Source organism: Rattus rattus, chromosome 5, assembly GCF_011064425.1.
Source record: "Rattus rattus isolate New Zealand chromosome 5, Rrattus_CSIRO_v1, whole genome shotgun sequence".
Lineage (NCBI taxonomy): Eukaryota > Metazoa > Chordata > Mammalia > Rodentia > Muridae > Rattus > Rattus rattus.
Window position 1 is genome coordinate 55,043,435 of NC_046158.1, and position 18,194 is coordinate 55,061,628.

General features: G+C 44.5%; 1 protein-coding gene across 3 annotated transcripts in view; it reads right to left on the minus strand.

The window, feature by feature from the left end:
• Positions 1 to 7,524, minus strand: part of Znf385b (zinc finger protein 385B) — a 301,336-nt gene extending 293,812 nt beyond the window's left edge. For 2 of the 3 annotated variants that reach the window (XM_032903545.1, XM_032903544.1), the window contains exon 1: positions 6,954 to 7,524. In XM_032903545.1, the coding sequence (XP_032759436.1) occupies positions 6,954 to 7,518 (565 nt within the window). In that variant the 5' untranslated portion in view covers positions 7,519 to 7,524. The remainder of the gene's footprint in view (positions 1 to 6,953) is intronic. The other variant, XM_032903546.1, reaches the window with a different exon arrangement.
• Positions 7,525 to 18,194: the final 10,670 nt, after the last annotated feature.

The following is an 18,194-nucleotide window of genomic DNA, read 5'->3' on the forward strand; positions in this document are numbered from 1 at the left end:
GTGTAGCAGAAGAGCAGCTTGGTCTTCATGCCCCAATAACCGGAGCAGGGGCTCTCCCTGAGTATGTGGCCCGCCTGCCTGCCTGCCTGAGGATTCAGCACCCCTAAATGGCTAGCCTTGGCTAGCCTCAGTGGGAGAGAAGGCACTTAGTCCTGCAGCAACTTGATGTGCAGAGAGAAGGGATAGTGAGTGGATGACAACCAGAGGGGAGCTTCCCTTCTCAAAAGAGAATTTGCATGAGGGGGTAATGGGAGGAGAGGGAGGCTGATGTTGGGATGCATCGTGAATTAAATAATAAATAAATAAATAAATAAATAAATAAATAAATAAATAAATAAATAAATAAATGGGGGGCTTAACAAGGAGATGCACAGACATAAAGTTTCACAATGTTTCAACCAGGAAACCCTACTCCATCATCTTAAACCCCTGCTGCAGGGTAGGCTTTTAGTGTTTGTCTCACCCTGACACCGAAGCGTCCACATCTTAAACTCAAGCTCAACTTAGAATTCCAATGTGGAGCTAGAGAGATGGCTCAGTCTAGTAAAAGGAAACGTGGTGCTTGTCTGACCGTCTGAAGGGGCTGCATGTGGCAACATGCTCCTGTAGTCCTCGCACTGCTGAAGGCCAAACAGGAGGATCCCTGGAGCTTCCTGAGCAGCCCATATGCACACACGTGCATGTGCACACTCCTGAAGGACAGCCGAAAGGTGCCTCTTGTAGATGTGGGCAGGGTCATTTTCCATCATGAACTTGCCTTCCCTGTGACTGACCAGCTCTGACCCAAACCATCCCAGCAGCCTCACTCCTACTGACTCACGGCACTCCCTCCTCATACTCTCTGTAGAAGGCAGGTTTAACCAACCCCAAAGCAGAGGCTATTGGTTAGAATAAGCTTGGCTACCGATGGCACCAACTGCCCAGACGTACACATGACACCACTGGAGGTCAAGCACTCATGAACATGCAGAGTCTGCAAGAACAATCTCCCTGAGCCCAGCACACGGTTCTGGCCCAGAGAATGACGATTGTGTGAAAACCTTATTTAAGGGGAGAGAATGTGCTAAGGTCTCTGGCCATCTTTTCAAACTTCTTTTTCTTTCTACCTCTCTGTTCCAAGCCTGTCGCCAGCTTTCAGATGTGCCAAGCCTGTTCTCGACTTGAGATTCTGAACATTAGCTCTCTCTGGGTCATGTCCCTTGCACAACTAACTTACTTTTAGCCTTAATGTGTCAATCTTACACGAAGATTAGAAATTCCTTTCAAACTTGCTGCAGCTGAGAGAGAAAAAAACAACCAAGGAGTGAGTAAACAACAGGAAAAGTCAAGTGTTAGATAATGTAGTCCCCTGAACGCTTTTCACTCTTTGTGTCTAACGGGGCTGCAGGGAAGACTTCTGGCTTGGAGTCTGTGATGTCACCGGCAAAGGGCCTGCTCTCCCCACCCTTTCCTGTCCTTGAATATAATGCAGGCACAACCGTACCTCATGTCATGATTAATTTCAACTGTCAATGTGATGCAAAGGTAGGGTCACCTAGAAACAGGGAACCTCAGTTGAGGATCGGGTTGGCCAATGGCATTGTCCGTGAAGCTTTTTCTATTGCTAATTGACCTAGGACGGCCTAGCTCACTGCAGCGAGCTCCATCCCCAGGCAACAGGACTGGACTGTATACATAAGGGTATCTGCTAAGCAAGCCAGGGAAAGCAAGGCGGCAAGAGGAGTTTTCTCTGGTCTCTGCTTCAGTTCCTGTCCCCAGGTACTTGCCTTGTGTTCCACATTTGGTATCCCTTAATGATGGCCCCTAACCTAGAAGCTGAGAAAACACCTTCCTCCCTTTTAGTTGGTGTTGGACATCGAGAGCAAACCTGAACACCCACTTCACAGTCTCTAGGTGTAGGGTGGGTGTCATTATTCCAGTCTTCCAGCTCTAGAATACCTCTGATCCCATCTGGGCATTTGTCTCTTGCCAGCAATGGGCTCTTGGCCTGACTTTTCTTATCTTAAAACGTCATTTGAGGCAAAGCCCTGCCTAGGGCAAGATCAGAAGCAACTCCCCAGCAGCAAACTCTTTCCCATTCTGAGGGAACCGTAGATCTCGAAAGACCCAGAACAAAGTCAGCTCCCACCAAACCCCCAGGCAGTGATTCTCCATGGCTGGTACAAACATTCCTTAAGGAGAGAGTGAACAATACTTAAAATGAGTGTCTGTCACTCTGCCTGGCAAGTATCATGCATCCTGCTGCGGACTCAAAGGACAAGGTCATCAGAGTGAGAGGAATTAGTCATTGCCTGTGTGGGGTGTGTGTGTGTGTGTGTGTGTGTGTGTGTGTGTGTGTGTGTGTCTGTCTGTCTGTGTGTGTCTGTCTGTGTGTGTCTGTGTGTGTATCTGTGTGTGTGTTGTGTGTCTGCGTGTATATCTGTATGTATGTGTATGTGTGTGTTGTGTGACTGTCTGTGTGTCTCTGTGTGTCTGTGTGTCTGCATGTGTGTATCTGTCTGTGTCTCTGTGTGTGTGGGGGGGGGGCCTCTAGGAAACTGAAGTATCCTGCTGCTGATTCAAAGGACAAGGGCATCCATTGTCAAAGTGAGAGGCATTACTCGTGTGTGTGTGTGCCCGCGCCCACGTATGTGTGTGTATATCTGTACAAAGGAGATCTTTAAACAACTTAAGCTGCCCCTGCTGCAGACACAAGCTACAAACTGAACATCATACCCATTTTGTGACTTAGTTTCCGTGGAAGACCCCAGTCTGGGCACTGACCATTAAAACAAGCTTTGAGATGCCTGCCCCGCCCAGCACGCGTCAGTAGATGGGAGGTGCAGACACTCCAGCGAGGAAGCGTTCCACAGACGCTACCCAGTTCTTCCCGCTTGCAGCTCAGTTGCCCTTTCACACATTGATCCGAAGTTAAACCTCGTGCTCTGGGTACAGATCATCCTTGACAGGTTACATCCAGGTTCTGCGGCACGGCGGCAGCCTGAGCATCGTCGGGGAGGCTCTGACAATAACGAGATCTCTGGCTTCAGCTGAGAATTACTGAATTAGTAGCTCACAGCTGGGGCCCAGAAATATGCTTTCCAGTAAGAGGTTACACGATCACCCATTCACTCCCCAGATGCTTTAAGGTTTAGTAAGTTCACATCTTTCTATCTGGAACAGTAAGATTCACGCTCACTGAGAAACCACCATCCCCAAACCCGGCACGTTAACAAGGTGGCATCAATACAGAAAACACTCAATGCTGACCTCTGGTCAGCCCCACAAGTGCCTACAGTGGATACCACACAGATGCATAAGCCCTCTCTCCCCCGACACTAAATAAATAAAATCAACTCGGTATATAAGAGTGAGCTATTTCTGGGCCCAGTATTTCTCATTAATCTGTGTGTTAATTTATCCATTGCAACCATGCTCTCTTGATTACTTAATCCTGGTAGATTCTTCACAGTTTCTCTTTGTCTACGTTGTTTTAGCGATTTTAGGATTTGTGCTTTTTGCACATGAATTTTAGAATGCTCCGGTCTACATTTGATTCAAAACACTTGTGAAATTTTAGTAGGAAATTTTATAAACACACAAGATCAATTTAGGGACACTTGACATCTTAAATATGTTGAGTGTTCTAATCCATGAACATGGTATGTAGCTCCATCTGTTTATGTCTTTGAGTTCTTTCTTCAATGTTTTATAATTTTAAGCATATAGACGCTTTTAAAAAATATAGCTGAGTAGTTCATCTTACTGAGTATTAGCATTCATGTCCTGTTGCTTTTTATAATTTGGTTTCTATATTTTCATATTTGGTATATATATCTATGTGACTTCTGTGCATTGATTCTCACATAACCTTGCACATATCATTTCTTATAGAAATCATATATCATCTATAAAGAGAGACCGATGCTGTTATTTCCTCCTTTTTAGTCTACGTGCTCCCTATCTATGTTTCTGTTTGATTTCAGAATCCAGTACTCTCAGGACTTGGTGATGAATTAGAACATTAAAGTGAAATCCTTTTTTTTTTTTTTTTTGTTTTAGTCCCTAGAGGCTAAACGTTTGATCTTTCAGCATCAAGCTGCATGCATTCTGTGGATTATCTTTATTAAATTTAGATAATTATCCTTTATTCACTTTAATGACTCTTAGACATTATCAAATATTTCCGAGAACAATACATCAATTACTATAATCACATGAGCTCCCTTTAGTGTGCTGACATGTTGAATAATTTGACTATTTTTAATATATTGAGCTAGCTTTATTTGTATACTCCAAAGCTCTATGGTCAGATTTTTTTGTATATTTCTGAATTAAAATTGTTTATATTTTTGAGAAAGTTTGATTCTATGTGCATAAGTGATATTTTCTGATAACTCTTTTATATTGTTTTTGTCTGCTTCTGATATTAAGTGTGATACTGGTCATAAAAAGTAAGTAATTAAGTGTTTCTTCCTGTATTTTCTGAAAGAGATTGTGTGAAAGTGATGTCAATCCCCCTTTAAATGCTCAGTAGAGTTCCTATGGGCTTCAAGACCAGCCTGCATACCCCAGCACCGGCATGAGAAAGCAGCAGTCCTTCCTAAGCGGTTATCAGGTAGGGCAGCATTAGGACCCCCTCTTTTCCCTTAGACCAGGAGGTGGTTACAAGCCATCGACATACCAGGGAGCCACCAGGGCAGCGGGCCACACTGAGCTAACAACCTCAACCATTGCATGCTTGCTGAGGCCAGGAGCAGAGGTGTCCGGCCGGCTGGCTGCTTCTCAGTGCTCTTGAGGGAGCGTCGGCTTCAGGCTTAAGTTATGGTTAGCTATGCTCTCCTCCTCCAGTCAGTTATTTGCCAGTTCTACGCTGCCTGAGCGAGAAAGAGAAGCCTCCTCCCCCAAAAACCATGTTCTTTTCACGTCTGGGTCCTGTTGGTTCCACATTTTTTGAAGATGGACTCTGAATATGCCCTCAAGCTCCCCAAGCTGAAACTTAAGAAAATGGAGACCACTGTTTTATCATTACTAGAGCAATCAGGGAAAACAGAGGCAAACGGAGTTGGGAAGTGGTGCAGTGTTATCCCAGGCATCTCGCAAAGGACCCTCAAGGACAAAGGGACTCATTGGGGGAGCCCAGCTGTGACAGAATCAGCTGAGGCAGCAGGCTCCAACTAAGGACAGCACTGCCCTTTTGCCAAAGCTGGAGGAAGGTAGTCAGTCCCTACTCCATCTGAAGCACGGTCCCGTCTCCACGGCTGACGGTAGACTGCTCTGTGGCAGTGGCTGTGCCTAGAGCTCTACTCGAAGCTCCTGTGGCCATGGAGCTAAATGTTCATTTAGATCAATGAGATCGATGCTTTATAAGTAGAACTCCATTGTCCTCGTCAAAGAGTCTTTCAGAACAAAAGATGCAGTGAGAAGCTATAGGGTTGAGGCCGCGCCGAGCGAGCTGCCACCCAGCGGAAAACGGCAGCAGTGTGACAGATCAAAAGTGAGGAAAGCAAGTGGGAAAAAATGACCTGACGCCAGACTTGGTTCTCATTGAGTAGAGGCTCAAAACGGTAAAACCTGTGCCTGCGTCACCCACTGACTCCTGCATCCCGTGACAGAAACTTTCCGCTGTCATCAGGCTATGAAGCTGTCTCACTGTAAATTACTAAGGTAACTGTAGCCCCTTGACTGAGAGGTAATTCTCACACCATTACTCAGTCTATTTGCTTTCTAACTGAGATGTCAATTTTCAGACTAACAGGGACATAAATACACGCATACACATGCTTCTGTGAACAATTACAATTAGCATTATAATAGAGGGAAATTTATTATAGAATTATGATAGACGTGGAAGGTAACTTTTCATATTGCAAGCATGTATCTTATATCACGGTGTGATAAGCACCGACTGAGAGAATTAGTTTAATGAAGTTAAACTTATTTTACTAGGTGTAAAAAAAAAGTGGTTACGTTCAGCCTTAAACATGAACGTTATTTATCTGCAGTACACAGACATTTCCAACTGAGGTCTATGTGGATCGGGGGATAGCATACAAAACCAGCACACCGACAACTGACATCCCTACCTCGTCTCCTCTAATGGTGAAGCCGTGAGATGGGAGCCAGCACTTGCCAGAAGGATCTGGGCGCTCCTCTACCTCATTCAGGGGAATCTTTTCTGGCTAAAGAACACCTTATCTTGAGCGGAAACCTTCTCTAGAGATAACAGTAGAACACGGTTCTTATTAGTTCTGCCAAGTGAAGCCGCCGCTGGGCAGCAGTGTGGAGGAGGAAAAGCCGCCCAAGGACGAGAGGTAAGGGTTGAAATCGCAGTCCAGACCCCAGAGCAGATGGAAGCTCGCAAACTCGAAAGCTTCTGCGTCTGCTGCCTCATGACGAAGGGTGTGGCAGGAGAGTGGACGCAGGAACTAAGAGATGCTTGGTGGTTTGGGTGGGGCCCGGTCCATCTGTCAGCTCCACCACCACACTGCATGCTGGCGGCAGCACTCTTAAAGGCGCGAGACAAACTACTGCTCTAGATTAGCGCTCGCTCTCGGGGCTGTGGAATGTTACACACACAGCCATAGCTCTTTATATACCATCAAGTAGGACATCACCCACTAGAAAGTAGATGAGGAAAACCTAATTTTGAAGAGGGAAAGAAATAATGGTTATCACGGATCGATTTTTAAACATGACTTCAAAAGCGCAGACAACATGGGCAAGCAATAAGTCCATGGTCCAATGTAAGAGTGAGTGAGTGAGTAAGTGTGTGAGTGTGTGTGTGTGTGTGTGTGTGTGTGTGTGTGTGTGTGTGTGTGTGTGTGTGTGTTTTTCCTAGGTTTTCTCTAGAGAAACAGAGTACATCGAGGTGGGAGTTTTACGATGACCAATACTTTGCTCGAAACCCTCCATTTTCTGTAACAGAACCATTTTTCCAAAAAGGCAGTGGTGCCACAGGGCCTGCCTCCTACCTGTGCTGGTGTTCGTGCCAGAGCCAGGGCCAGGCCCAGGACAAGGGCTGGCCAGCAGGGGCACTGAGCCCTGGGCGGGGGGCGGAGGCTGCCCATCGCTCAGCTGCTTGACCCGCTTCCGGTGGGATTTGCCGTCATAGTGGACCTGGGCCTGAGCAGCCGAGTTCAGCTGGATGTTGCACACGTCACAAAAGGAGAAGAGAATCTTCTTTTTCTCTTTACTGAACTGGTCCCCAGGCCTGTCATTCTTTAACCCCTTTTCTTCAAAGCCCCGTAGGAAGCTTGCCATATTCAAAATTCCATCTTTACAGTGGTTGTCAGGGCTTAAGGAGTACTTAATAACTGAAAGAAAAAAAATACAAGGACCTATAAATTTATATGCGCTCTCATATCTTCCAGTGCAGGTGTAATTCGTTTTTAATGGTTGGTTTGAGCAGATATGATCCTCAACGAATCTGAGATTTTTACACCTCCCTTTTCTTATCACCTCTCCCTCCCTCTGTCCTGTTAGCTCCTGCCCATCCAGGAGATCTGAGCTAGCAGTGGTCTTTTCCAGGGAACCCATTCTGAACCCAGAGAAAGGACAGGGCCTGGTCGTGTGTAACACAGACCTATATGACTTTCTTCACAGAGTCCATCACACTGTATATTCCATGACTCGGAAGCCATGTGTCTTGTGTCTGTTTCCCCCATTAAATATGATTTCTGAGGGGATAAACACCTCTTCTCTGGGTATAGCTAAGCTCTATAACTGCACCTTTTACATAGCAGGCCTCTAAACATCTGTTCAAACCAGGAAGGAATATTTTGAAGACAAAATTGTTCCAAAGAACATGTGGAGACAAAAATGAACAGAAAACACACACACACACACACACACACACACACACACACACCACACACACACACACACACACACACACACACACACACACACACACATATACACACAGACACACACACACACACACACAGACACACACACACACACACACACACACAGACACACACACACACACACACACACACACACACACACACACACAAACACACACACACACACACACACACACACACACACACACACACACACACACACAAACACACACAAACACACCCAAACAAACACACACAACAACACACAAACACATACACAAACACACACACACAGACACACACACACACACACACACACACACACACACAAATTGCATACACACAAGCAGAACCATGCCCGAATTAGGGTTGAGAGAGATTAAAAACACAGCATGGCCACGACTTACACTGAATTGGGTTCTAAAAGGCCCTTTACAAATCGGCTGACTGGAATTCGCACATACTTTCTTGTGGATGTAGTGAAACGAATTGTTTGTGCATTTCCAGGTTAGCCCATAAATATCAATTTAATCTTTGATAAGCTTGAAATGTAGAGCATCTGGAATACAAGAAAAATAGAAATACATTGTTAGAGTAAATCAATGCATATGTTAAAGGAATAACCCAGAATCTGGCATAACTTTATATTTAAACTCTCATCTTTTCTTTCATTTGTTGGATAGATAACAGAATCGGGAAGAAGAATAATCCTCCTGCGGGATTTTAAAGGAAAACTTTCAGTGCCTTGACACCCTGAGTTAATGAGCGTGACCTTGCCTTTTTCTTTATTTATTGTTCAATTCTACTTCAAATAGGTAAGTGCTCATTTCGGTCGATCTCAGGTTGCTGGCATTTTCACGCTACCCGTGTTTGATTATGTCATTGTTCTATTTCTTGGGCTGGGTGAGAAGACAGGGCTTTGCAGACACAGTCACAAGCACCTGCAGTCCCACACGAGAGACGGAGGAAGGGGAAGTTCCAGTTTAAAACCAGGATGGGTTGTACACCAGAACTCATCTCAATAAAGACAAAATGAAGATAAAAACGAGGGTGAACAACTGGGCAGAAAGCACGTGAAACGTGGCGTGCTCAGGGAAGAACAGGCTGAGGAGAATGGTGCCTGGCCAAGGAGCATGGAGAAGTCATATAAAAGAATAATCGGGACTAATCATGACTGGTGATAGATTGTTGTATACGGGACAAACTCAGGAGGGTGCAATATTTTATTGGCTTTGAGAGATTGCTTTATCCAAGTTGGTTTGGGGCTTTCTGGAAAGGAAGGAGAAATGAAACACAAGTTCACAAGTGGTTGTTCACAAGCTGAATAACGAAAATTCAGATAGGGTATTACCATAAAGACAGATGCTGATTCTGCATGCAATAGGCCAAATATATGTCTTAGATGTACACATATGTCTAGCGGTGAGGACAGTTCATGTCTTGCTTATATGATATATGAAATACACTCAGCCCATATAATATCTTACGTGGTGCTACCATGTTAAGGGACTCTATAAAACTCTGCCTACTCCTTTCGGCTTAATCAGCATTCTTCCTTGGAATCTACACAAACAGGCTGGTGAGATGGCTCAGTGAGTAAAAACCCTTGTGCCAAGCCTGCTGACGTGAGTTCAATTCCCAAGACCTACATCTTGGAGGGACTCATTCCCACTTCCCCACATGAACTGTATATGGCATGCTCCCCCATAACTAAAACACCGGGGGAGGGGAGTCCATACAAAGTATTCATAAATAACAACTAAGCAATCCCCATAACTAAGATTGAAAAAGAGAATTACTGTTAAAATGCAATCTGAATTACACATATATAAATAATTTTTGGTTTTGATTTGAAATCCAATATCTCGACGCACTTCAGAGTGTCAGTGCCATATGAAAGCTATGCTCAAACATCACTCTGCCTTCCCTCCGAATATTCAAACGTTAAGAACTGGGGAATGAGATGAACTGATAAACAGACAGTTCTTAAGCAGGCTAATCCAGGTTGCACCCTGATGAGGGCACTCATCACAGTAAAGCAAGAGAACCTGGTAACCTCGCAAAGCTAGACCTTCACCATCCCTTACTGCATCGATAAATCCTGAGAGCAATTAAGAACCTTGAGTCACCTACGGGCTGCTCTGTTGGCCCTTTCTCCTGAAAATCTGACGCCTCCCAACCTCTCTGACCTTGCCCATGTTGTAAATGAACATGGTATTTCATAGAAGCAAGATATCTTGTATGTTATCCCTCTCTTTAAATCTAAATTCAAGCAATGACCTTGTTTTGTGAATTATAAAAGCTAAGCCAGCTGCCTCTGCTTTTCTGGCTACTGTCATTTGTCCTAGAAACAAGGTATACTTTACACTGGTTTACATGTGCATGCCCTAAGTAAGGATTCAGGAGTCTGTAAAGTGTGTGACCCCTCCCAAGCTATTCTCCTAAGTGATTCTTCAACCCCACAGAACCACAGCCACCTGCCTCTTTGGCAAGGGTGTAATGCCTTAGGTGATGTTTGCCAACTCCTAGTTATCAGTCCAAGACCTGATTTCATTCATCAGCTCCCTTGGCTTCTCAGATGGGGAGAACAAAGCTGGTTCTCACTAACAGCCACTTGTGACCAAAGTATATTTAGTTACAGAGGTCTTGGGAAAAGGACCTAGAGGTGGCAAATATCTGAGTCTTGACATCCGCACTGGGTCCAAGATGACATCATGCCAGGCTTACACCCTGTGTGGAGTGATAGCGTCTATAATGTCAACTTTCTGGCTAAGGGTAAGGTCAACTAACAGTGAGTCTAAGTGGAAGGCAAGAGAAAAATCTCACTTGTTATCTTAAATTTGTTTTTATTTTTATCAGACTATCCCAGATGACATGTTTTGTATGCATGGGACAGAGAGCCCTTCAGGGTTGCTGAATTTTTGAAAGCAGTGAGCGGCATGCTACTTTGGGTAGACCAGAAGGTGTCTCTGGGGGCAGGAGCAGGAGAAGCAAGTGAAGTGACCTGTGCTCTTTTTGTGTTACTTTGTGAGACGTCTCATACTTCTGCACCCATGAAAGAAGAGCATAGTCTGATACGAGTTAATGTGTGAGAGGGTGGCTCTGTGGGCTGCTGCCTTAGGGAAAGTGAACCGAAGGGTCAAAACTAGATGATCAATATGTATCGACATGAGCAATTTTGAATGATCAAGAAGTGACTGACTGGATAAACTTTTCTGAGGAGAATCTTATCTCTGGGGCCCCCATACGCACATCTGTCCAGTGGTTTTTACAATAACTTTAAAAGGGCTGGAGGCAGCTTCAGAGGTAAACGTCGAATTCTGTGAAACAGCATGACCATGTCCTGTGGGCAATGTGACAGCTCCTTTTGAGGAGCTGCTGTTTATATTTCCCTCATTGCCACACCCTAGTGAGTTGTCACTTAAAGTCCTCTGGATGACCCCTTGCCAGGTTCTCTGCCCTACCTTTGCACTTCAAGATTCTGTATTCACAATTCTTTGTTAACAAATCCGGGATGGCACAGTGCCCTCAGGCAATAGCCTTGAATCTCAATGTAGGCTTATTATCTTTGTGTAATTTTGCTTTTTTCCTCAGTAAATGCTTATTTACTGGACAGGCAGGAAGCTTGACCCTGGGAAGCAGTGGTGACAGGACGGACAGTCTGACAGACAAGAAACAGGATGAAACACGAAGGAAAAGAGTGGGTTAAGTTCTTTGGGGCCTAATTTTTCCTCCCTTACTAGATTTCAAGGACCCCAGGAGATTGAAAAAGATTCATATTTGTCTTGGTAACCTCGGCATCCATGATTCAAGCTAGTACAAAAGGCATTTCATTCTGGCAGAATAAGTTAATGTAATGTTGGGCATGCACATTTAAGGTGTTCTTACGCGAACGTAAGAACCAAGTTCAAAAGCTTCAACTATTTCTGTTGTGGGCGGCCCAACTCTTGCAAGGTCACACTGTATCACTGACCACATAGCCTCATCCTTCCCTGTGGTTAGTGTAACAGGGGATAGAACAGTAAGTAAATGCCATGGGGAGCGTTTGGGCAAACTTTGTGGATTTGAAAATGCACAGATGACAACGAACCCGCTGGGCTCTGAGGCAGAGAGCTTTCACTTCCCTAGGATGCGAGTACGTGATACTAAGTTCACCTCCAAGGTGTGCATTTCAGGAAAGAAAAATTAGGAGGTTGATTAAATGTGTTTGTTTTGTTGTACGGTTCAGTATCTGATTCATAATAGGAGACAGATATTGGAGGCTATACTTGATTTAATCCAATTTCACATTCATCCAACACCGACTAACAATAATTAGCTGTTCTTGACCCGTGGTGATGAAAAAAAAAGTCTAAAAAAACTCGTGAGAAAAAAACAAAAAGAATTCAGAGCTGAGGGTGCGGTTCACAGAACGCCCTAGCATGTGCAAGGTTATAGGTTCAATGTCCCTGTGCACGGGTACAAAATAAGCAGAGGGGAGCCCTCATGAACTAGTCACTCTGCTGCTTCATTCCAGGGCTGGACTCCAGAGAGCGCCACGCACAGCTGTCCTCCGAGCACACTTCGTCCTCACTGTAGCTTTACCCTACTGGATTCAAATTACTGTCTGTTTCTCTTCAACCATCTACTACGGGCACTCTGGCCACTGCTGGCGACGTAGGCTGACAGGAAGCTCCTAAGCCATCTAGATTCCCAAAAGGTGGCATCACAGTTGGGTGAGAATGACCAGCACTGCCATGCTCCCCAACCCCAGGTATGCTCCCACCGTGGTGCATCCAGTCGCTGCCAGATTAGGCGCATCTTGAGAAAAAGTTTTAACTCAGCTTTTAGGTGCACACTGATCCTTCACTTGAGGGAAACGCCTTAGACACTCTTTGTAGTATGTGAAGGTAAAAACCCAGGCTCGGCACACTTTGTAAGGGACACTCTGGAGTTATGGTTCCAAGGATGTCATTCTGCCTTCCACAGTTGTAGAAAAGGTGTCCTCACCAAGGCACAGTTGCATCTCTCTCTGAAAATATTTTCCGGGTTGGGGATTTAGCTCAGTGGTAGAGCGCTTGCCTAGGAAGCGCAAGGCCCAGGGTTCGATCCCCAGCTCCGAAAAAAAAAAAAAAAATATTTTCCTTTATAAAGTACTTAAGTGTATTCAAGTTTATGGTTCCTGAAAGTTTGAGATGAGTGTTTTCCCGCCATCACCTTGGAAGACTAGCAGAGACCCGGTAGAAATGAGTGAGGCAGAAACACCCTACAGTAACAGAAGGGGGGCTGAGCTCTGCCCAAAATACCTGCTTAAGGGCACACACTTTGGATAAATAAGCATGATTTCACGGCAAGCCCCTCTTTTCCCTGAAACTATCCAACTGCCAAAAAAGAAAAAATACCCAAAGAACAAACAGCAACACAACAAAACCAACCAGCCAAACAAACGAACAAACGAAAACACCAGCCAACCATAATCTCTGTGCATATGTTTAGGAAACAAGATATTTCCACTGTCTGTCTTCCCAAATACTAATAGACATGGGAACAGAGGGATGATCATAGAGGAGCAGAGGCCTATGGTCCAGGTATTCCTAGAAGGAGGAGAGACGCTGACTCCTGATGCATGGTGACAGACCGAAGGGTGAGCAGAAAACACTTTCACCATGGGGACACCTCTGGAGGGCCTGGTCTCAGAACCCAAGGGATCTGTCTCTAGCAGCAGCATTTAGTTCTCCTAAAGTATTCTTCTGTCCCTTTTCGTAAGACCTCTGGGGCTGAAGAGGTGACTCGTAGGTAACAGTGCACTCTGCTCTTGAAGATAACCCGAGTCTGGTTCTCAGTACCCATGGCTAGTAGCTCACAATAACCTGCCCTCCAGCTCCAGGGAGTCTGGTGTCATATTCTGGCCTCTGTCTGTACTGTACTCACACACATGCAAACATACTTGCAATATTAAATACAAAAACAAGACCCTCGAACACAACACACCCCCTAGCTCATCAGTGAAGACACTGAAAACTTACAGATGATCTTGTCACTGTGGACCACTACTGTGCAAGTTTGAGTTGGCACCCAGGGCAAAGGTCATGTGTGGGGAGGTAGCAGCAATGGACTAAATGCTCCTAACCTACAGAAGGGGGAGAGAGGGACTCAGAGCTAGTCTGCTGGTGAAGACACTGAAAAATTGTATAATAACATCTCAAGGGTGCCCCAAGTCCTGATAAAGTAATAGAGTTCCTACGTCAACTCAAAATTTAAATTTATTTACGCATTTATTTATGGTGGTGTTGTCGATTGAACCTAGAGTTGTGGGCAAGCTGGACAAGAGCTCAACCTATGGGCTGTGTCTTCAGATCTGCGTTTCTATATTTGTGTGATCTTGTGGACAAACAGGAAAGGACATTCGAGTATCTGAGCGTAAAGCAAACAAGCTGCATTCCCATTAATCACAGCGGACAGAAAACCAATCAGATGGCTGGCGCTCAGGAGTTACTCTATACGCCCAAGCAAGTGCTATGATTTAAATGTAGTTCAGCTCTGCTCAAAAGCTGCCAGTGAAGTTAGTCTTGACTTTCCCAAGACCTGAAAGCTGAATGTGCTTATAAACAGATATCTATTCTGGATGCCTCGATCTTCAAAGTAGCCCGAGGCCATCAGATTCAGTCAGCCTAACGATGAATAAATTCTGGCAATTTATTCTTAATGCCAGAATACGTTTCAGCTTTATTAGTATGCGGCAGACAAAGCAAGGAGTGCAAATACCTTTTATATTCTTGTTTGAAACGGGGGCCTCCATTTGTAGCCCAGGCTGGCCTCGAACTTGTAATTCTCCTGAGCCAACTTTCTGCACACTGGGGTTAAAGGCACGTACCAACACAGCAGGCTTTCTTATACGCTTGATACATGCAGCCCATGAGCAGGGGGACATGAATGCTTCCTAGTGCAAGCATATAATGTTGCCATAAAAATGCTGACGTTGAAAGCTGCTAATGTTATATACAGAACAATTAGTGAAATGTTCAGTTAAACAGACTGACTGCCGCATGGCCCTAGCTAAATAGATACAGAATATGTACTCATTTTTGAGATACAAATATTTAAGTAGTTAAATGATTTTAGGATAGGAATTAGATTGTGCCATAATTATAATCTTTAGAGAATTATGGGATATGCCAGCTTTCATGATATTAAATAAATAATCTTCAAGCACTACATTTAATTTTTTTATTTAATTTAATCACAGCATGAACTTTCCCGGAGAAAGAATACTATTTGGGAATTCTCTTCTTTGGGGGATGAATCAAAGGCAAAAGACCAGGTTTTGCAAACTCAAAATGATTACCCTAAGGAGATAATTAAGTACACTTACACCCATAATGTGATACAGTTTTTTATTTCTATATATCAAGAGTTATATTAGTGATAGATTAAAATGTATTCCTGCCTAAGCAACACTTAGCTTATGTTCAAGAGAAACATACATTAGGACCCCTTCTGGCTATAAGAGATGCTACATGTGCGCTACATACTCCTCTTTGAATTTTTATTTTTAAAATGAAATGATATATTAAAATATATCATTTCCCTCCTCTCTTACCTCTGTCTAGCCCCCTCAGTGTACCTTCCTTGTTCCCTCTCAAATTCAATGGCTTCTTTTTCCACTAACTGCTACCATTGCCTACAGAACCACATAAATCTATAAATGCCACCTGCTCCGTCCATGTAGTGTTTTGTGTGTGTGTGTGTGTGTGTGTGTGTGTGTGTGTAGGATTTCAGGGCTGACTATTTGGTACTGGATAAACAATTAGGGGAAGACTATTTCTTCTACTATCAGCACTCCTTAGTTGCCTGAAGATCTTTGTCTAGGGGTGAGGCCCTATGAGATTCCCCTTTCTTTAACAGTGCACATTTAAAAAGGCACAAACAAGTCCATCAGCAATAGATACACAAAATCCTCTTGGTGAGGATGGCTGGACTCCACCTGTACTGTGGCCTGCCAATCTGTGAACAGGAGACAGAGACCAAGCACAGGAGAAGGAACTTAGAAGCAGCTAATGAGAACCTCAGTAAGGACAGACCTGCAGCCCAGCCCCTGCCACTGTCGTCGCACAGGCCGGGGCACATCCACGAACACTTTCCTGTGAAAGCCCATGTCTTAGTTAGGGTTTTACTGCTGGGCAACTCTTACAAAGGACAACATTTAACTGGGGCTGGCTTACAGATTCGGAAGTTCAGTCCTTTATCATCAAGGTGGGAACATGGCAGCATCCAAGCAGGCTTGGTGCAGGAGGAGCTGAGAGGTCTACATCTTCATCTGAAGGCTGCTAGCAGAATACTCACTTCCAGACAGCTAGGATGTGAGTCTTAAAGCCCACACCCACCGTGAAACACCTACTCCAACAGGGCCACACCTTCTAATAGTGCCACTCCCTGGGCCAAGCATAAATCAAGTTTTTGTATGAAGTTCTGTATGAAGTAATCCCACCTGATAGGAGCCTCCTGTTGCATGGAAGAGGGGACAGAAAGTCACTAGATGGCTCCACAGAATGCAGCCGTGTCCGTCAAAAGAAGTTATAGTTTTGGCTTTAGATTCTATGGTGGTTTGAATATGCGAATATGCTTGGCCCCAGGAGTGGCATTCTTAGTTGGAGTGGCTTTGTTGGAAGAACTGTGTCACTGTTTGGTGTGGGCTTTAAGACCCTCGTCCTAGCTGCCTGGAAGCCAGTCTTCTAGCCACCTTTAGATGAAGGATAGGACTCAGTTCCACCTGCACCCTGCCTGCCTGGACCCTGCCATGCTCTGGGAATGGGCCTGTAAGCCGGTCCCTAGTAAATGTTGTCCTTGTAAGAGTTGCCTTGGTCACGGTATCTGTTCGCAGTGGTAAAACCCTAACTGGGGCAGATGCTTTCATGCATTCTTAATCAAGTGCCTCTACTTCCCTCTATGCCAGGGACACGAGAGCCTGAACCTCGTGCTGTCTGATCTGAGATCTGCTCGAGAGCCATCCTGTTTCCTATCTATTTCCGTTTCATTCGCTACCTAAAAGCTTACTCGTGCTTTCCCGGATGCTCTGCGCTGCTTTTCTGGATCGGGAAAGGCTCCCTTCATCTCTGCCCCTGGACCTGCTTGCAGACTCCACAGCTGATGCTGCCTGTGTTCTTGGAGATATGACTCTCTCTCCTCCTCTCCTCCATCTCCCTCTTCCCAGCAGCTGCCAAAATTTACAGCCTGCCTGCCCCCCTGTCTTTCTTTCAACGTTGTCCTTGAGCTGTGAAAACATAAATGCAGTTATGATTCCATTCAGGTCACTGCAAGTGCCAGACTCACTCTTGGCTGTGGGCAGTTTCCCCCGTCGGGCCTTTCTCTCAGTCATGAAGGTTTTTCATACCCAGCATCACCAAAGGCCATTCTTCCTAACGCTTCAAGAGGGCTTTGTGGGTAAAAAGAACATTTTGAAACATTTGACCAGTTCTAATTTATGATAATTTGTTCACAAAGAAAACTATTTTCTTGGGTAGTACATTGGTGTGACATTTGTAGTTAAAAAAAGGCAATCGGATTTATGTAGGCGTATTTTTTGACTAGCAGGTCAAATAAGGACACCTTTGTCTGAGGGAAAAAAATGCTATAATGCCAGGTCAACTGGGAGCACCTCGAGTGAAATAATGCAGCAAATGGTCACCTGTGCACACAACACACGCCTCTGTGCCTTGAGACCATTAAAGAGCAGTTTGAAAACGCAAAGCCCTGCTAGGCTGTTCATGTGTAATTTTCCACACTTACCACTTATATGAAGAAACAAACCTTATCTCATGATTTATTTAAGGGACTAATGACTATAATTCACACATGTACACACACACACACACACACACACACACACACACCTCGAATATAACCATAATTGAAATATTGTTTCCCTCTTGCAAAATAATTTTTAACCGTCTTTAAATTTCTTTAACCCAGTCATGCTTCATTTGTGAAATTACTTTGCATTTACTTATTACAAAACTAATGTGCTTATTGTCCACATTTAGTGAATTTAAAGTAGTGATGACTAAAACCTGAGGGATGTGCCGTTTAGAAATCGGTATGATTTGAAGATGCATACGGCGTTTCAATGAATCAAAGGCAACCAAGGTAATTCAGAACAGTCACGGTGAAGGGCTTGAGTCGCCAGAGGTCACAGACTGCCATGAGGCTACAGTAAGATATCCTGGTTTTAGTCGAGAGGGAAAAAAAATAAGCTGACCAGAATAAAGGAATCAGTTCACACAGACACCGCGGTGCGTATGGTGAATTGATGTGCATGTGTGGGCTTGTGTACTAAGGACACAATTGATAATGTAGTGAAGAAAGGACAGCAATTTCTGTGAATCAATT